The 20,947-nt window shown below is 46.2% G+C and overlaps 1 protein-coding gene across 1 annotated transcript in view; it reads right to left on the bottom strand.

The window, feature by feature from the left end:
• The window catches only part of WNT9A (Wnt family member 9A), a 21,503-nt gene extending 1,942 nt beyond the window's left edge, over nucleotides 1-19,561 (bottom strand). Inside the window, exons 1-3 of the mRNA XM_010712280.2 lie at nucleotides 19,473-19,561; nucleotides 15,490-15,749; nucleotides 10,402-10,664 (exon numbers count right to left, since the gene is read on the bottom strand). Coding sequence (XP_010710582.2) covers nucleotides 10,402-10,664; nucleotides 15,490-15,749; nucleotides 19,473-19,561 — 612 coding nt within the window. The remainder of the gene's footprint in view (nucleotides 1-10,401; nucleotides 10,665-15,489; nucleotides 15,750-19,472) is intronic.
• Nucleotides 19,562-20,947: the final 1,386 nt, after the last annotated feature.

The following is a 20,947-nucleotide window of genomic DNA, read 5'->3' as shown; positions in this document are numbered from 1 at the left end:
AGTAATAATAAAATAAAATAAAAGAATTAAAGCACTTAGTACTGAGGTCTTCAAACTGACAATGGAGAAAAGAAAAGGAAAGCATTAAATCTCTGGAAAATGAAGTGGACCCTCCACATCAGTACCACTACGTTGAACTCTGTCTGCTCATACCTCTTGTCTGCAACTATTAAAGGCAAGGCTTAGTTTCAAATTCTTTCTTCATATATTTGTACATTTTTTTGTTTGTTTTTTAACTTATATATATACATTTATCCAAATAAGAATTATCTCACAGATCTCTATAGGAGGGAAATAATTTGTCCAAGATATCAGGAACTAAGCATGTGTGACTTGCTTCCAAAATGTAAGTCATTCTACATATAGGAAGATGCCCAGATCTTGCATGGGGACATCTTGCACAGAGCTAGCACAAAGCATAAATACAAAAGGAAGAACTTGTAGAACTATGGTATGTGGAGGGGAGAGGAGGGAAATAGGTTATTTTCAACAGAAGCAGCAGCATGGAAAGTAAGCACAGTATCAGGAAGGAAAGAGATGAATGCAGAGAGTTATTCATTCGTTACTCAGTTCAAAAAGAGATAGTACCATCTTCCTAAATGCCACAGAAGACCATATGTCCATAAGCCAAATGATGCTAAAGAAGTACCCTTTTCAAATTAGGCTGCAATAAAGATATTTCTTGGCAATAAAGAGCATATCCATCTTCTTCTAAATGGCATCTGGATGATGTTGGACTCTACAATTCGTATGAGTCCCTTCCAACTTGGGTTATTCCATGAATGCTTTCCCTGAGCTTCCCCAGAGAAGGGTTTACTCCTAGTACTAGCCCATGGGCTACATTAGAGCAGGCATGTCAGGACTGTCACAGATAACCTGTATTTTGCCCACAGATTATAAGCAGATATTTATAGCTCTCCCTCCCACCAAAATCGTTTACATTTTGACTTTAAATGGCTGAAGTATAACCACCTCTTAAAATAGCCATCTAGAACAGAGTCTGTTTTATAGAGCTGCCTCCTGTCGAGGTACTGCTGAGAAAAGCCCTACACTGGGGCATCTATGGTTTCTAAAAAAGAAAAAAATCTCCCCCTCAGCCCATTATGGCATCTGCCTACATTAAGGCCTCATGACAGCAGAGGACTGGCTCCAATCCATTTCCTGACCATGCGGTTCTTAATTATTTGGCTACATGAGTCCTGCTGAGCACCATGTACAAATGTGCAATAGGTCATGGACTCAGAGTTGGGGTCTGGCCCAATCCTGATATTACAGAGACATTTTTAGAAAGACACTATGCATAATACGTCCTTCAGCAAAGCCCGGCCAATGGTCACACTTCATTCCTGTGACAGCCAAGACCTTTTCAAATGCAATCCAATAATACACAGTAGCATTCAAACAAGTGATGGGTTACAGAGAGAGATGTGTTACTGCTTATAGTACTCAGCTGGACCAGCTTGGTTAGGGGCTTGTCACGCTTTGCGTGCCAAAGCGTCTAGCCAACTCTGCAAGAAATCCCACAATGTTAGACAAGAGCGTACAGAACACATTTCAGCACCAAGAAAAGAAGAAAAAAAAAACACACAACAAAACAGCAATCCTCACCCATGTTTTCCCTCACATAAAGTCACATTGCACTGGTTGTCCAGAAGTGAGAGCTGAGCTCATGTGAAACAAAGCTCCTATACCTGATTTCACGCCCAAGCCATCAGCAAAATGGGCAACATTGCTGAGATACTTGCAGAAGAGCTACACACTGCACTCATTCTTCTGTTCAGGCTTTTCTCAACCCTCTCACCACCCCCAGCACCCATGTGCATCTGCTCCACCTGGAAAAAGAGATGAATGCCATTGTGTAGAGATGGGAAAGCAAGCAACCAAGAAGACTTGGCTCAGCTGGTACCCGCAGTCCGTGGCTGGATTTAGAGCTGGGTGAACAAGGCGCAGACATGAAATGAAGGGTGGGAACTCAAACACAGGGTTATTCTTGCCAACAGACACCTCTCCAAAGCTCAGTGGGAGAGCTGGCACTCAAGGCACGAATACACGAATACCATCAGGTACCCAAGGCAGCACATGGGGCTGGCAAATGTGGCATGATACGTGTTGGAAATCCACATTCCAATGGATCAGCAGCTAGCAGGTGGCCTGAGACCTTCAAGTAGGAATAGGCATGTAGGTTTAGGCACGTTGGTTTAGACATCTAAATCACAACATCCAGCCAGGGTTGACCTCACCAAAGCAGATATCCGGCCTACATTTGAGAAACATCTCTCAACTCCCATCCAATTCATTATAGCCAAGGCAGGCAGGGCAGCCTAAAGGGCAGCAGTCACCTTCACGGGCTCAGCTGAACATCTCTCCAGGTTCCCACGGCTGTGCTGACCACATTTCTGCTCGCTAACAGGAGCTTCAAAACTCTGCTCTCAGGGAAGCACATAAACTTAGATATGAGAACATGTGAGCAGAATCTCATCCTCAGAGTACAATTCAGGTGTCTAAAAATTTGCATCTAATGTTACTTCAGGCACTGTAAAACATTGTACTTTGCCACCAGCTGCCTCTCCAGACATATCTGCCAGGGCATCTCAAATTTTACTAGGTGCATATATTTAGGAAAGTCTTTGGACTTAAATACCAATGAACAAATCCCCTAATGAATAAGTCCATTCTTTTATTTTTCCTGGCCCACTCCTAGCTCTTCATCGACTAGTGGCTGGAAGAACTTGGGTGTCATGCACTGATGGACCCAAGTATAAAAAGTTTTCATTGTCTCTATTCTCATGAATGCACCAGCTCACAAAATCCAGCATGTGGATTTTCATATGGCCACTGTGCAAGTGTGGTCCATCCCAACCATTCCATAAAGCTTCTCATGAAGGGCAGGGAAGGGCTCAAGAATATTACGAGGCAGTTATAATGAAAAATCCTAGAAAAATATCTTCCCCAGACTGCCTCCTCTGCTGCTGTCAGTTGCAACCCAGCTCCTCAAGGCGACGTGTGATGGAGAACTGCTGCCTACAGGCACCTTGCCACCCACAAGCCAAAATGAATCTTGGCAAAGCCTTTCTATTTCCTATCTCATTCTCCAGCTTCCAAAGACTCTCCACCTCTTGTTGAATGGTCCTATCAGAAACACTTACATCCAGCTCCTACTTACAGGACACTTCGACCTTGTGAAATGCCATCACTTTGCTCACAGCAACATTGGAGAAACTGTTCCCATCTGAGCACTGGGACAGGTGGGTAAATGTCTACACCATGCTTTCAAACCTGGAAGGATTTCCAGGCTAGAATAATTTCATAGAATCATAGAATGGCCTGGGTTGAAAGGGACCACAATGCTCATCTAGGTTCAACCCCCTGCTATGTGCAGGGTCACCAACCAGCAGACCAGGCTGCCCAGAGCCACATCCAGCCTGGCCTTGAATGCCTCCAGGGATCCACAACCTCCTTGGGCAACCTGTTCCAGTGCCTCACCACCCTCTGGCTGAAAAACTTCCTCCTAATATCTAACGTAACCTCCCCTGTCTCAGTTAATTCACCCTTGCTACCAAAAAAGTCTAGGAGGCAGAAGGCAGAAAAAGACTAACACAAGCTTAGTGACATGGCTGAGTGGGCATGGTGGTGATGGGTTAATGGTTAGATGACATGATCATAGTAGTCTTTTCCAATCGTAATGATTCTATGAATCAAGGTAGCTCCTCTTCTCTGTTCGAGGCAGCCACACAGTTCAGAGCCCATCTGCCTCCATCCTACAGAGACATGACCCAGTCCTACAATGCACACGACATCACCACTTATTAAATAACCATGTTTCATCTGTGCAATGCTGAGCAGCCGTGTGCATGCTTGTCACATGTATGTATTAGCTTAAATCCAAAGTGCCAAACATTTCATGCCATGTCTTAAACACCACGGCAACCGCATATCAGCAGAGTCACAGCAGCTCAGAAAGAAGGAACAACACCCTGGGACATTTAAATCCTTATCGTGTTATATGCTCTAGAAATACTCCACTATGAAAATGAAATTGAATAAATACAACCAGTGGGACAGGATAGCATCACACATTGAAATTATGTCCTCCCACTCTGAGCAACCACCTGCTCTGGTAGTCTCACAAATAGGATGGCAGTTCGGGAGGAAAATAAAGCTCTGTAAGCAAATCAGTTTGTTTGACTTGGGAACAAAAACCCCCATTGATCTCGTCGTGAGAATAGCAAATACCGACAAAAGCACAATGAGGAAAACAATTATGATACAGCAAGACTGGACTGTCTTTATTGGTGCTTGTTGCTCTGAGGAAATTAGATAGCACCGCAGGACCGCCTGCCCAAATGCCTTTATAAGAGCCATAGGGAAAAGGGATCACAGCAGAGCATTGCTATGCAACATGTAATCCTTCCTCACAACAATGGTTTGCTACGAAGGTCAGACTAAGTGCCCCTGTAATGATCAGTCTCAGACATGCTGCAACACACAATTTCTCAGTGTTTTAGCTGAAACGCCGAGGACAGATTGCCATTCATTCCCAGCTGGGTCACGGGGCTCAGGCAGTGGTTTTCAGACAACTCTCGTCTGGGCAGCAGCAGTGCGAAGCCGGGACGCGGCCGTGGGAATTCCTGAGTTAGAGCCGCGTCATGGCTGGGCTGCGGCTGCGGGGCTCCAACCCATTCGCCATGGTTTGGAGGAGAGGAGGGAGCTGATGAACCTCCGTGGGGTTACAGTGTGCCCAGGGAAAAAGCCTCCGACAGCGCTTTGAGGTGCCTCCATCCTCGACATACGTATCCTCCTTCAATTTAAATAGGATTAGTTATTGTCTCGGCTCAAATATTGGTGTTTGTTTTGGACCGCAGCCACCATCCCCATTTCTTCTCAGTGCCCAGACCACTCAAAGACTTGTCGCTTTCCAATGGTCTTACCACTGGGTGAAGTGCAAGAGTTTCACAGATTGCTAGCATACTTTTTTTTTTTCTTTCCTTTCCTTTTTTCCTTCCTTCCTCTTCTTTCTCCTTTTATCTTGTTTGGAAAAAAAAAGCCCTTTTTCTGAACCTGTCCTCGAACTGCTTTTTCAGAATTTGTGTCCCTTACCACCATTCTTCTCACTCCAGTGTTAGTGAAATACCACTTAAACCATAAACGCATAAGAAGCATACAATAACATAACCCTACTTCAACTTGAGCATGTTAATTCTTTCCCCAACTGTATTCTTATTTCACCTGCTGAGAAAGTTCTGCATAAACAACCAACTGCCATTGCTTATGGAACACAGCAAATGCTTTCCTCCAGAGTTTCGATCCCGAAGCCTTAGAATGACTTTGGCTGAGCCAATCTCTACCTGAAAGAATCATAGAATCTTAGAAAGGCCTGGGTTGAAAAGGACCACAATGCTCATCAGGGACCCCCCTGCTGTGTTAGTAAGTTCAGATGGATTTGCCTCATCAAGAGGAACAATTATAGCACTATTTTTGAGGGAATTGGAAAACCGTGAGATTACAATTGAAAGTACCTGTTCAACAAACTCCAGAGGTTGCCTGGAATCATGCTTTCCAGTGGGAATCGTACAAGATAGGGTTGGAGGTGCTTGCAAACACTGTCTCTGCAACAGGAGACCAGGGTGCCAAGTTTATGCTTGTGTGTGACCTTTAGTGAGTCACTTAATCTTTCTGGGTCTCAGTTTCCTCTCTGTAAAATGGAGATACAGCAATGAAGAGGGTGGTGCTCTCTGATAACACGTTATGTGATACTTCATGAAGTTCCTCAGACAGATGATAGCAGGGCAAACATCTACCTGATATAGAGAGTCTATCTCCAGAGCAGGAGGCATGCTCAACCCTTGAGGTCTCTGCCAACACTGTCTTAGGAGAAAAGCCATTCCTTGCATGGATTTCCAAACAAGCAAGCCAAAAGCAAAGAAAAGTACATGCACCTCCCACCAACCTCTGCAAAACATCCCACATGGTTTCAGAGATGCAGGTGTAACAAGTCTCAGGACAGGTCTGGAGCCTTGCAGCAACAAGGGTGACAAGGATGCTTCCAAAGACTCATACAGGTCAGTGTTGTGTGAAAACAATTAAGGAAGCTTCATGAAGGGAAACAATTTTAAAGGGAGATATTGCCCAAAGTGAGACTTTTAAGGGAAGAATTTTCTGGTTCCCCTTTTCCATCCTCACACAGTTTTGCACTGAACACCCGCGGATCCCAAGAAGCCTTTGGTTAAACCCCTGACTTTGGGGTCCTGAGGGCAAAGGCTTGTGTCCCTCCTTCTGAAAGTATAAAGGAAAAAGGGAATGAGAACATGACAATTTTTTTTCCCTTGGATAATAGCAGCCGTCTTTAATAGTGCCCCTTGGATCTGCAAGACATGCTTGACCAGACATACCTCTGGAAGAGGTCAGCACTCCTGGGATTAAGAAACTTAGCAACGCTCCAGAGAGGGAGTTGGAAAGTCATGTTTAATGATACTTTGCTGAGAAACTGGGCAAATTTAATTAAAACATCACTTACTTGAGCCCAGTGGAACTAATTGAGTGCTCTAATATTCCAACTTTTCATTAATGGGTTACAAAAGAGGGCTGCACTTGTGTGTACAAGGGGGGAAGGGGGGGAGGATATAGAGAAGAAGAGAGCCTCAGCAAGGCTTCCTGTGCTTGGTTTAATATAACCAAGAAACTTCACTGCTGGCAGCGGAGCTTTAATGCAGTTGACTTCTCTCCCCTCCATCACCCCCATCCCCTTGACACACACACTCCACTCCCCCCAGCACACATCCTCTCCACCCAAGACCTCTCGGAAAGAATAGCTGAATGAGCGAGAGTAGATTTTGCAAAGGAAGGGAAATTGCTTTTTAATAAGTGGTCTATTCAGAGCTCCTACTTTTCAATAAAGAGAAGGCTGGAGAAGTCTTGGTCTAATTACCTCATCCTTGCGCTAGACAAGCTCGCCCTTTCATTAGCACTTGAGGTCATATCATATAACTTTGTAAGCCATCATGGGCACAACATGTTCAGTGATTATTTCATTGGTGGTGGCAAAATTATGGCTGGCCCATCAAGGTTGTTAAAAACAGAAGTAAAATAATAATTAAATGAGAACTTCTACCAAGAGACACTAAAACTAGGCGGGATAGGATAATGTCACCCTTCCAGAAAGATGCAAATTGTTTGCTAGTGTGACACCATGGAGAAACTGCCGTCTCGACCAGGAGGGAATAGTGTTTGTTGCCAAATAAGTCTATTAAGCACAAGTCCCTTTTTTTTTTGCTGGGTCTCAAGGGACTATTTATACAATTTGTCATGGTTGGGAGTAATTAGATGGGAAGGGTTATATGTTGCTACGAATCACTGAGAGACCACCAAGCTTGTGCTGTATCTTTGATAGATATTCCTCTACCACCATCAAACACACATACCCCCATACATACACTGTACCTACACCAGCGTGGGCAGGCACAGCTGCAAGCCCTGTAGAGAAGTACTGGAAAAGAAAGTCTCCTTGTCCAATACCCAACACAAGTCCGAACAGTCTGTAGCACAGCTAAGGTTTCAGTTCACGCCTGTATGGTTTCATGAGCAGACATAAAATCTGAGATTTGGTTTGAGGAAAAACAGTGGGTGTTGAGTAGAAACTCATGAGTGCTTGTCTCTATCTCCTGCTCCATCATCAGCTTCCTAAATAACCTGGGAAAAGGCACTCTGTGCCTCAGGCTCCTGCCTGAAATCATCCTTTCATTTCTTATGGGGACAGTTAAGACATTGGAGGCTGGAAGGCCATCTTTCTTATTTAATTGGCACTCTGTTCCGAAACAGCACAAAACAAAGATATCTATACTTCTTCTGTGTGGCTTTGGATTCACATCAAATCAAAAGAGTATGATGAATTACCCAAATAAACAAACTAGATTGATTCAAAGTAGTTTAGACCCTCGTAGTCACTAGGTTAGTATCTCCAGATATGCAAGAGTTGGAAAGTCTGTAAGAATACAGTCAGCTGATGGGCGACTTCATTGGAGAAAGAAGAGTTGAGGACTGATGTTGAGTTTCATATTTAACTCAGTGTCTTTATCAAGGAAAATGCCAATAATTCAGCGTAGTACTGCATGCGGACAACTCTCAACTCCCATCCCAACTCCAAGCATCTCTGATAGTCATCTCAATGACACCACGTTGTGCCAATGCTTTAGATCCACATATCTTGACTACACAGACGTATGTTCTCCTGATCATTAACCAACACCCTCATAAAAGCTTCTTCCTGAAAGTGAAATTCCCTTGTTCTCTGCCTGGCTTCTCAGTGCAGCTGTGAGCCTGGTGAGCTGCTTGGCTTGCCTCTCAACCACACTAAGGTACAACTACCCTAGAAATGTAAGCAGAAATCATTTCAACTGCCACTGCAAATAGGCAAGGCAAAGCCGTCAGACAGCAATACCAGCCTGACAGCACGGCGTGGGTGGACAAAAATAGGAATGCTGGATCACTGACCTGCAGCAAAGGTCTTTGACTTGGATCACCATGAGGGCTCTCAGTGTCTGGACAACCGTCACAACTGTTACTCAGCTGTTTAGCTGCAGATATTACATTAGTGCTTAGAAACCACTGCCAAAGACCAGGGCCTGACTGTGCCAAGTAAAGTGGAGGCAGAGGATGCAAGAGACTCCCTGACATCTTCCATTGCCCTGGGATCTAAATCCCAGTGGCATCAGGAAGAAACTCAGGCATCATGAGGAGATTCCTTCCCTTCAGCTCATCCTTGGAGTTCATTTAGGTTAAAACCACATGGAGAGTGGAGAGCAGAGCTGACAACTAGATATGCCTAACCAAAATCCAAGGCTGGGTCTCAGCTCCATGTGGCCATCCTGCCTGCAGTACGGGGATGGAGAACACTGGGAGTTAGGTCAAATCCCTTGGGAAAGTGCATCAGTCCCAGCAGTGCTGGAGGAGAGATGTATATAGATTTACAAAAGCATTCCCATGGCACCTAAACTTACATTTGTCTGGTTTCTGATGAGACTCTATTAAGTGAATCTGGAAAAGGAGTAGACAGAGACATCTCATAGCTCTCTACAGTGTGAAATCACAGCCCTCACGGACCACCTTCCCCATATTCTGTTCCAGTTGCTGCACAGCCAAACCCGAAGAGTTTGTCCTACAGGATATGCCCTCAGAAACAATCAAACACAAGGATTAAAACAGATTTCATCACTCCGCAGAGCCTGTTTCACACGCCAAAGAGCTGCAACAGGAGTTCAGAGGCACTGAGCCTCTTAATCCAGAGGCAGAAAAGCTGTCAGCCAAAGCCAGACACCAAGTAAATCCAGGATATTTCTAACCCTGATCTCAGCGCTGTCTGGGAGCATCTGGTGGTGGGGACAGGGGGAGACTTTTTGCTGGCCAGCACGAACTAGTGGCATTCTCCAGTGCCCCAACTCCATTGCAATGAATGGCATTTAATGCACATGCACAGGAACAACTGAGCTGGGGTGGTGATTCCTAGAATGCACAACTGGCTGGGCAGCGTTTGCCTGGGAAACTGGAGACCCAGGTCCCCATCCCAGCCTCAACCCTCCATCCAATCACACGGACAATAACAAGGCTTGAAGGCTATTTATAGCCTTACAGTATGTCCCTCTATGAGGTCGGTGCAATGAAACACTGATCCTAGGCACCTGTGCTGGCCAATCTGAGCAATTTTCATGTGCAAGCAGCTCTAGGCTAGGTACGTCCAAGTAATTGATGGGAGAAGGTGGAAAACCCCTTTCTTTCCTATCTCTTGTTGGGATGAGCCAGCACACAATTTGTTCTTTACAACACTCAGAGCAAAGCCTCATGGGGATGAGCGTGGGTTAAAAGAGCAGGAAACCCTCAAGCGTAAGGATAGGAGGAAAGAAACAAAACAAAACAGACTGCACATCTGAGTTCTCTCAGCTGCAAACACAGCATCTCTGAGTGGAAGGTCAAAGGGATTTTTAGGACTGGAATCAGTCAGAGAGGAATAGCTCTGCCCTGGTTTCCCACCAAATACTTGTCCACCAAGTTTTAAAGAAACCTGCCTACAGAGATGCTATGCTATCCATGATCTGCAGCACTGCTTCAAGGAAAGCATCTCTCAATCTCCACCTGCAGTGCTGCAGAGTAAATCCTTTCCTGCCCATCATAACTTGTACAAATCTAGATGACCTGTCTTGCCATCCCCTTGTAAGACCCACTTCTCCTGATGGAAAGCCAGCAATCTTTCTCCTCATCTCATGTTTTCCAGATCTGGAAAGTTCCTTTTCTTTCCCTCTGGTCTCTCCCCAGTCATTTGAAGCACAGTGATCAAAACAAGGCACAAACCTAATCAGACTTCACACCTCCTGCAAAAGGAAAGCTCCATGCATTTTGCATCCAACGACTCACCTTCATGCCCACGAGGTTATTGTGGAAATCCACCCTGGCTCTCAGGTCCTTGTTGGGCTTCCTCCCCAAGAACTCCTTGACAAACTTGTTGCTGTATTTCAGGTTGTCACCGCAGCCACCCCACTGCCAGGCCTCGCGGTTCTCCAGGTCAGGAGCCTCGTCGCAGGTGCAGCGCTCCATCCGGCCTGCGCTGCACGCTTTGGCCATAGCATGTGTCAGCCCTGCAGAGGAAATGGCGTAGAGGAAGGCCGTCTCCTTGAAACCTGGAAGGAAAGAAGAGGCTGCTGTAATTGTGGCTGGAGCAAGGATTTTATTTTAAAGAAAAGAACCAAAAAGCTAAGGCAACTGAAGTGAAGATCATGAGAAGGTTTGAGCAATGCCATGCTCTACACGTATCATTGATGGTACAGAAGACAACGTAATTCTCTACGTGGTAGAGAACAGGGTACGATGGATCGTAGAATGGCTAAGGTTGGGAGGGACCTGAAAGTTCATCCAGGCACAAACCCCCCTCCAACCCCTCACTGCCATGGGCTGGTTGCCCCCCACTAGATCAGGCTGCCCAGGGCCCCATCCCACCTGGACCTAAATGTCTCAAGGGATGGTGCATCCACACCCTCTCTGGGCAGCAGTGCCAGGGCCTCACCACCCTCTAAATAAAGAATTTCTTCCTAGCATCTAACCTAAATTTCCCCTCTTATAGTTTAAGTTCATTCCCCCTTGTTCTATCACTATTAAACCATGTAAAATTTCAGTTCCCCTCCTGCTAATAAGCTCCCTTCGAGTTCAGGAAGGCTGCACTGAGGTCTCCCCAGAGTGTTCTCATCTTCAAACTAAATGAGCCCAATTCCCTCAATCTTTCCTCATAGCAAAAGTGCTCCAGCCCTCTGAGCATCTTCCTGGCCCTCCTCTGGACCTGCTCCAACAGCTACGTATCCTTCCTGTACTGGCAGCCCTGTGCCTGGATGCAGTACTCCAGATGGGCCTCATAAAGGCAGAGAAGAGGGGGACAAATGAGGTGGCACTAACCAAGATTATAAACAAAACCACACCAAACAGACAGTTATGTGGTTGTTGTTTTACAGTCTCTGCTTGAAAATAGGAAGAGGTGAGCAAGATCTGGACAGTCCATGGTGGTGTCATCATCATGGTATGGCAATACTGCTACCAAGGGGCCACCAAATGGAAGGAACCTAGCACAGACTTCTAGTTGGATGACTGGGGTGGAAGTCATGAAGGCTTTCCTCTCCTCTCAGAAAACAAATCACCAAGATTTACTCAGGTCCAACAAAATTGTTAACAAAAGGCAACAAGGGCTGGAAAGCAATTAGTAATCAGCCTGTCACCTAAGGCAGTACCTGACAAACCTGAAGAAACATTTGGACCTCAAACTTTTCACATACAACCATTTTCTTATAACTCCATGCTCACTTGCAACAGCATCTGCCTCCCCCCAGTGGGTAAACTGAGGCCAAAAGAGACCCATGATTTTAATACAAATGATAAAAGACAGAAATAAAAAAGCAAACATGTCAGTATTTATAGCTCCTCATTCTCCGTCTATGGAAGCAGTAAACGACTGCATATTTGAGATGCAATTCCAGAACAGCGTTGGATCCAACTCAAGAAATCCCCCACTCAAAAATAACACAAGTGGATGGTGACAGTAGTGGATATATCTGTAAACTAGTGTGTCAACCAAGGACATGCAGAGACACTGCCAGGTCATTTTTGGAACTGGTCCTTGGGAGGATCATGATAGTCCAAGTGGGCTCATGGGGCACTATCCTGGCCCACCCCCAGAGCCTGCCTTCCCATAGAAGAATTGGATGCACAGGGTAGAACTTCAGCAGAAGAAAAAGGAAAGTCCAGTCCTGGAGAAAGAGGTCCTGTTTTGGCTCAAAACACACTGCGTTAGAAATTGTCCAATCCTCCCACTGTTCACCTGGAAAAGAAGAGCAGAAACCCTTTCCCTCTCAGGGAGGAAGATTGAAATAAAACAGGATTGACTCCACACTTGCTGGGGACACAGAAAAGAGTGGTTAGCAATGAGAAAGCAAATTTTTTTTTTTTTCTCCCATTCGTTTTCCCCCTTGAAGTTACACCATGTCCTCCAGCGTACCAGAAACATCTTCAGCATCACAAACTGTCTCAGTGAGGGCAGTTAAGGAATTCTTTATTTAATTCAAACCACAAAAACCTGTGGATTTGAGGACCACCAAACTCTGGGCAGAAAACACCATCTATGCAGTTTCCATCTTCTACTGGCTGTTTCAACTTTTTCTCAGCCAGATGCTAGGAATGCCGAAGAGTGATGCTACCAAGCCTCTGTGCTTGCAAGTTGTAGAACTGCTCTCTTTCCACTACTACTGCTGCTCACGCTGCAAAATGGAGAGGTACCAGCATGCTAACAGAAAGTCCCTGATGGAGCAGTGCAAAGAGCCAGGCGTTGTGAGCCTGAGCTGCTGTAATTAGCAGCAAAGAGCCAGGCGTCAGCCTGAGTTAGCAGCTAACACAGATCCACACCAAGGCCTCCCAGTTGGGAGCGCTGACCGTGCAACCTGCCACCACACTGCATACTGGGTTTGACACTGAGCCAGGCTTCCCTCTGCCAATCCCCTCATCAGCCTCAGCTCTCCTCCTCCCCTTCTCCATCACCGAAAGCCCACAGATGCCCAGTGCCCATCAGCGCGGGTATCATCTCGCCCACAGGCAGCTCAGGCAGCTCTCAAGCAAGTCCATGTGACATTTGGCTCTGGCCAGATTTAAAGCCATCTCCGCCGTGCACTATTTGATTGCACCGAGATATGCTGTAACAAGATAATGAGCTTTAAATCAATGCAGGCATTCTGGTGCATCGACAGCCTGCCATCCACAGCTATCCCCTTTCAGCCCTTTCCAAAATCGTTCGCGAGAATCCGAACAGGATAACGAGTCCCTTGAACAATCTCCTGTTATTTTAAGAAACGGGCCGCATCAGCCCAAACTGCAAACCAGCAGCTGGGCTGTGCTGAGGACCGAGAGGAACAATGGAGGGAGAAAGTTTTCTTAAGTGAAACATTTGTAGTTATGTTGTTGTGGTTTTTTTTCTTTATTTATTTTCCTCTCTGTGAAGTTCTGGAGGAGAAAAAACACATTCCCCCACTGATATATTGGAATAGCTGTGTCATAGCGGGTTATAGCCATACCCCTTTGCCCTGGGGGTATCGCTCGTTGCAATGCTGAACCAGGAACCAGCAGCTCCTGGAGAGGAGGAGGAAGATTTACAGGGCTGTGAGCTGTGCTGTGGGAACAACACCTGAAGGATTTACAGCATCGGTGGCGGGCTGAGATGCTGCAGGGGCATAAAGCATGGAAGAATGAGACAACAGGCAGAGCTCTGCAACCCTCAGTGCTACCATTTATTAAATGGTGTCCTGACAAGGGGGTGGGATGGTTTGCAACAGTGTTTTCCAGCAGCAAAATTCCAGGCTGCTCTGGAATACCCCTTCCCCTCGCTGAGGGCACATCTGAAGGAGCAAGCTGTGGCCTCCAGGTGTCAGCATGAGAAAGTGCTTGAGTTTCCCAAGGCGCCACTAATCCAGGGACTCCTCTGGCATGCAGAGATATTTTTAAACGTCTTGCAGCTCTGGCTGCACCTCTTGGGTTTCATAAGGACGCTCCTTGTTTCCATCGCAGTCGGTGACAGTGCATTAGTTGAGCCCTAGAGCTTCTGGATGGCTCCTTCCCATTTCTTAGGGAACGAGGGAGCACTGCAGAGCTCCAAATTCATCTTTGAGCATGTCAGACTCTAGGTCTCTAGGTCCACTCATTGAGGGTGAGACTTTCTGGGAGCCAGTGAAGCCCTCGAGTTCTAGGGAAGCCACCTGTGAAGTGGGCCTACTGCATCGTTAGCTTCAGTCCAGGAATAAGAACTGGATTTTGGCAGAAGAATTGGAACTCGATGATCTTTGAGGTTCCTTCCAATCCAAGTTATTCTGATTCCATTCTATGATTTTATTGAGAGGCTGCAGGAGAGCTGGGCTACACAAGGCAGTGCAAAGGAAACAGACAGAACACAGCACCTGCTCTTCTAATACTCTTTATCAGCTTCTGGTTATCTCCACCTGGAAGCAATGTGGACATCACTCCATGCTCACAGCCAGGGAGCTTTTGCGCAGGTAGAGCAGAGCAGGGCATGGAAGCATTGAGGTTTTGCCTTGCATCGTGACCCCACCACCACCACTTTGTCTTTATTCCCTTACCAAAGCATTTTCCCACTTTCTTTCTTGAATAGGAAAAATAAAATAGTTTTTAAAAAATAATAATTAAAAAAAAAAAAAAGACAACACAGCTTTTGCAAATTTAAATCTCTTCTCCTACAGCAATGGCTCAACTTCCAGCAGAAGTGAGGAGCGCACAGAGCTTCTGGCTGCAGATGTGCGAACAAACATCTTCAGCCTCCACACAGAGGAGCTGTGGCCAGTGATGGGAGGCAGGCAGAGGTTCCTTTGATACGAGCACATCAATCACAGCCACAGACTGCACAGATGAGCTAAGCCTGGCTTTGTCTTTACCTTCCACAAAGGTTGGGCTTGTTTAGTTTGGAGAAGAGAAGGCTCCAGGGAGATCTCGTTGCAGCCTTCCCGAACTCAAAGGGAGCTTATTAGCAGGAGGGGAACTGAAATTTTACATGGTTTAATAGTGATAGAACAAGGGGGAAATGAACTTAAACTATAAGAGGAGAAATTTAGGTTAGATGCTAGAAAGAAATTCTTTATCTAGAGGGTGGTGAGGCCCTGGCACTGCTGCCCAGAGAGGTGTGGGTGCCCCATCCCTGGAGGCGCTCAAGGCCAGGTTGGATGGGTGCTGGGCAGCCAGAGCAGGTAGGAAGGAACCTGTCCCATGGCAGAGGGGGTGGAACTGGATGATCTTTCAGGTCCCTTCCTGAAACCATCTCAAACCATCATATGATTCTATGAAGCTCTTTTTAAAGCCCCGAGGAGACCACTCTCCAATGACATGAGGATGACTGCTGTGCAAAATGGCAGGGAAGCCCACCAGCGCAGGAGGTACCAGCAGCCCCAAGCAAACCCCCATCCCACTTACCTCTCTTTAGCAAGCTGGCCCGGTAGCGGCCCTCCAGGGTGCAATTCCAACGCTCAAAGCGAAACTGGTACTGGCACTCCAGTGCACTCATGCTGATGGCCTCCATCAGGGTCTCTGCCACGCCGGGGTCCCGCCGGCACATCCTGCGCTGCTTCTTCTCCAGCTTCAGGCGGTCACAGACTTTGTAGTGGGCTTTGACGGCAGCTTCCTCCATTTCTGAGGTCAGAGGGAGGATGGTCAGGGGTTCGTTGCCCGTCAGCCTGCAGAGGAACAGAGGGGTAAAGGGTGAGAATGAGCTGAGCACCCACTGGGATGCAATGGGAGAGAAGAGATTTTACAGCAAGGTTCTCTGCAGTCTGTGCATGACAGGGAGGTAAGAAGCAATACTTGGATTTATTTTCTCCACGGAGCTTGTTTGGATGAAAGACCTTGGCAATCGCCACGTCTGTCAAACTCAAAATTGCCAAAGGACAGTTCATTTAAAACTGAAATAGGGAAAAAATTACAGAAAGTACATAAGTGCATGAATTCAGGAAACTAGCAAGAAGGCAAGAACACTGCAGCTAGTCTCTTGTGCACTAAAAAAGAAAATAGTCATTTCAGGGCATCGAGCAGAGCCAGAACCAGCTTGAGAAGGTGACTTGTGCCACCAGACCCCAGGAGACACCCCCAGGAGACACATGTACAGCCACTCCACCCTAAGCAAAAGAACAGGAGAGATCCCTTCACAAAATTCAGCCACGGATCGAGGCTTGCAAGCAGGATACACTTTGAGAGACGATGATGCCAAAGGGTTTTAACAAGGAAGAATGAGCTCAACGCCCACAAAATGACCTGAAGAAATTCAGAAAGACGTGTCCTTCTCTTCTCCCCTACACAAGGTCCTTGAGTCCAAATGTGCAACAAAGAAGCCAGCGTACTGTTCCCGGTGTCAAGTGACGAGCTGCTGGAAGAGGACCAGGCTGGCATCGGCCCCGGGGAGCAGCAAGGCTGCAGGAACATCTGCTGGGCTCAGCAGTGGTTTGCTGGCTGGGCTGTCTGCACCCCACTCTCCTGGCTCTGCCCTATTCCGGCCAGGTGCCAGTGCATGCAGTCAATGGGGATAACTAAAAAAGGTTTCTGAAGAACCTGAAGACACATTTCCCCAGCCAAAATGGAAGGAAGAATTGCTTAAAGCCAGAATTAAAACATGCTGGAATGCACTGCAGCCCTGTGCAGATGGGCATGTGCAGCAAGCATAGACCAAGACCCATCAGGAGAAGCAAGGTGGCAGGTATGGGAGCAGAGCACACACTCATCGCCTTCACCAAACACTGAGTGACCATGGAAATGCTTCAAAACCCTCAAGAACAGCAGCTTGATGTTCCTTTTCCAATGAGGAATCATCTGTAATTGACAGGATGCATCCTGCCAGAAAGGCAATCCCACGAGGCATGCACCTACGGTGCCTTAATTCCTAAACCTCCCATAAACAGCTGGCACTGATCTGAGCCACAGCCAAGCAACATGTAGTAGAGCTGACAATTATTCCTGATCATTTAATGAGGTGATTTAACATCAAGTCAAGATAGAAGCCAAAAGAATGAAGAGTCAAAGTGATTTGTGGGAAAGACGACAAAGGAGTTTGACCTATGCAAATTTCCCCCCAAAAAGGTTTTTTTCCCCAAAAAAACCTGTTCCTAGAAAGATAAAGATACTGACAAATATTAACCCTCACATTTTTGCTCTGCACTGTGCGGACTCAGGCTTGAGTGCTGCCCAAGCACTCGGGACATCACCTGGCCCTAGTGGCCTCATTAACCACTTATGCTTATGGGAGAGGTGGCTCAATCCAAGCTTTGCAGTAGTAAATGCCTGTAACAAAATCTCCAAGACATTTATTCCTGGCCCTCATCAATACTTTTTCCCCAAAGGTTCAATCCTGCAAGCTTTCCTAGTTGCTGTCAGGGATATCCTCAGCTGACAGAGAAGAGAAGAAGACATAACCCATTTTCTACCTCTCTTTCACCTTTCCAACTGAGGTGGTACTGGTGAGCAAAATGTCTTGGAAAGCACAACTCCAAGTATCATGTGGAAGTCAGGGGGAGTGATACAGGAGCTGATCTGCAAAACCTACTCTGCTGGTTTTGCAGAGCTACCAGCTATTTGGAGCCCCTTCACATCCCTCCCATTTGATGTTTGCCTTTGAGATACTTCAAGTCATGTATTTCTTAAAGACAATCACATGATGGCTGGGATTGGAAGAGACCTGAGAGATCAGCCAGTTCCAACTCCACTGCCATGGCCAGGGTTGCCTCCCATCAGACCGTGCTGCCAACCTGGCCTTGGGCACCTCCAGGGATGGGGTAGCCACAGCTCTCTGAGCAGCACTGTCAGGGGTCCCAATAAGAGACAGCCAAATAACAAAATAAAAGCCTGGAACAAGGAGAAGGTAAAAAACAGGATTCATAGTGCTGCACAAAGCCAGAGGACAGGGCTCTGGCTCCTGCTTTTGATTTGCAGGTGGAAAGCTAAGGAAAACAATAGGAAATGGAAACATTAAATGGGACATTGCTGACAGTATGCCATTTTCACTGCCATGTGCGGAGGCTTGGGCAAAAGTTCATCAGCTCTGATAACCAGGATAATGCAGACAACACCATATAAGCTGCAAACATTGGGCCGGCATCTCCACTTCCAGACTCCCACTTCACCCTTGCCTGGAAAAACAACATAGAGACACCACAGCAACACGATGAATAGCAGAGCACTTCTCCCACCTCCTCAGCCTGTTTCCTGACCCAACTCTGCACTGAGGAGCACACTACCTTCAGTCCTCCTCCATCACAGAAAACAGACATCAAAACCAAATGGGTGAGAAACAAGCCACGCATCTGTAATAAACAAGCACAGGCAGAGCTGGTGGCCCCACCTGAAACACTGCCTCGGAGCTGCCACTGCATGGAACCTTTGTAATCCTATAAAGCCCTTTTATGCAACCTAGGCTGAGTGAGGTCCCGTAAGGCAACGGTGTCAGAGTTGGATGCTTTCTCAGCTCCTCACAAAGGCTGAGCTGTTCCTTCCAAGAAAATCTTTCAGGATGGGGGAAAAAAGGGGCTATTTGTTTATTTAATATATTTTTTATTGCTCATCCCGTCTACAACTTCTGTTGTTAGAAAGATAGCCAGCACTCTGCGCTATTGCTTTGGATTGAGAAGGCCGAGCATCAGATGAAGGTATGTTTGTCCACCAGGAACCTGGAGAGAGACCAAATAGCTCGTTGCTCACAACCCAGGAAGCTTTAACTCTGTTAGTAAGTTAATTCTGGTCTCTGTGAGCACTGCAGGGTCAAGGGACAGAGTCTACACTTGAGATTTTGTCCTCTTTTTCTGTGCACCTCACCTAACTTCTGCTCTGAGCATGCCTGCACCATCCATCCATACCTCAGGAAGGACCTCGTTGCCCAGTCCCACATCACTCAGCTCAGGGGAACCTTGCCAACATCATTCTCCTTCCAATTCAATCCCCCATTGGTTTGAAGTCCGGAAATCAGAAGTTTATTATCCCCAGCTGTAAGCAACAAGAACTACTGGGTTTGCTGGTGGCATTCATCTGCCTTGGTCATACGCTCTATGTAGCAATTAGAACTCACTGCCCTCCCCCAGGGATCCTATTTTCAGTTCATTTTGGAAGGCTCTTCATTGCACCAGCTCATCCTTTTATACGTATGCCTGTATTTTCTCTTACATTATGGGGTCTTCCCTGGTGGGGATTTGAGGAAGACAAGTCAGAGACACGGAGCCTGCACAGATCTGCCAGAGCACTCTTATTTTTGACACACTCAAGAGTTTCCTCTGCAATTGCCGCCAGCAACATGAGCCAAGGTGAGCTGCGAGGAAACGCCTCTGCTATACCCGCCCGGAATGACAGCCCTGCTGAAATATTGCATTCCTACCCTGCAGCTTCCTTCTCTGCCAGGAGATTTATCTTCGGTACATCTGTACAAGGCCCCAGTTGATTTTATTTTCAGTTCTTCCTTGCATGTTTTTCCTGCTGTATTGCACTTCTTCCGATCCTTGTTCAACTCTATCATCGCTTTCTTTTTTTCTAACAATAAAGGAGTAGGTTTTGAGAAGCTGAGAAGTAGCATGCATTAACCCTCTTCCACTGCAATTCCAAAATTAATGACTCTACAACTCAAGGAGCCAGACTGAGTTATGCAGGACTTCAGGCACATATTGTTGCTTCTTATACCCACCAACCTACAAACCCCCATTCTCTCTCCCCCTGCCATTATTCCACACTACAACAAAGCTTTCCTGAGTTGGCCTACCATGCTCCCTCCCCAACCCACAAAGGCCAATGGCTACTTGAAGTGCAATAGGTCAGAAGTCCAGGCAAACTAGGAATGGTTGATCAGCAAAGAATCAACTCTTTAGTCAAATATCTCATTCTAGCCTGTGCGGGTCTGTTTGATTTGTTTGTTTGTTTGTTTTTACAGTTCCACCATTATGCCCATACCATAACTCAACATTTTCCTATGCACTAAAGTTAGAGCTAAGCATTTCTGCTGCAACATACAGTGCTTACCTGTGTTCATACATTCACATCCACTGCTACCTCATCTTTAGATTACAGAATCAAAAACCACACATATTAGTTTCAAAATCCACTGCAATTCTCCAAGCTACAACACCAAAGGCTTCCTACACTGGTTGAAGTACACACATATAGAAATCCCATATCCCATGGTACCCCTTCAAAAAGAACAAACAAACAAACAAAAAAACATCCAAAGTATTCTCCTTGGATCCAAGGATTTTATACCACTTTTCTGAAAGAGTGGTCAGGCACTGGAATGGACTGCCCAAGGAGGTGGTGGAGTCACTGACCCTGGAGGTGTTCAAGAAACGTTTGGATTTTGTGTTGAGGGATATGGTTTAGTGAGAAACTATTGGTGATAGATGGATGGTTGGACTGGATGATCTTGTAGATCTTTTCCAACCTTTCTGTTTCTGTGATTTTTCAGCTGTTATCCCTCAGAATGAATTAAATTCCATCACAAAGATCGACTGATCATAGAAGTATTTGCTTCTTTTAGCTCAGCCTGATCATCAACTTCCCTAATCCTGACACTTTGCAGGGTTTCTTCTCATCATCCACAGATCACATCCCTTTATGCACATGCTAATCCTTTTCTTTCCAGGTCATTTCCAACCTCCTCACCACACTGTGTGTGTGCACCTCTCCTTTTATCCTCTCCCCGCCATTCTCCACAAACAATGGTGCCTTGCTGTTGGAAACCATTAAAGAAACAAACAAACATTTGGAAACCCAAGTTGTGAACACAGCTATTCTCATGACAAGTGTGCCTCAATTGCTATTTTGATCCTTATCTTCTTCTCAATACCACAGCATGCATGGTAACCTCTCAAACATCACTCTCCTCCTTCAGAAATAGCACATATCCCACCACACA

Source organism: Meleagris gallopavo, chromosome 6 (genome assembly GCF_000146605.3).
Source record: "Meleagris gallopavo isolate NT-WF06-2002-E0010 breed Aviagen turkey brand Nicholas breeding stock chromosome 6, Turkey_5.1, whole genome shotgun sequence".
In the NCBI taxonomy this organism is placed as follows: domain Eukaryota; kingdom Metazoa; phylum Chordata; class Aves; order Galliformes; family Phasianidae; genus Meleagris; species Meleagris gallopavo.
This window is presented reverse-complemented; position numbering and strand designations above follow the sequence as displayed.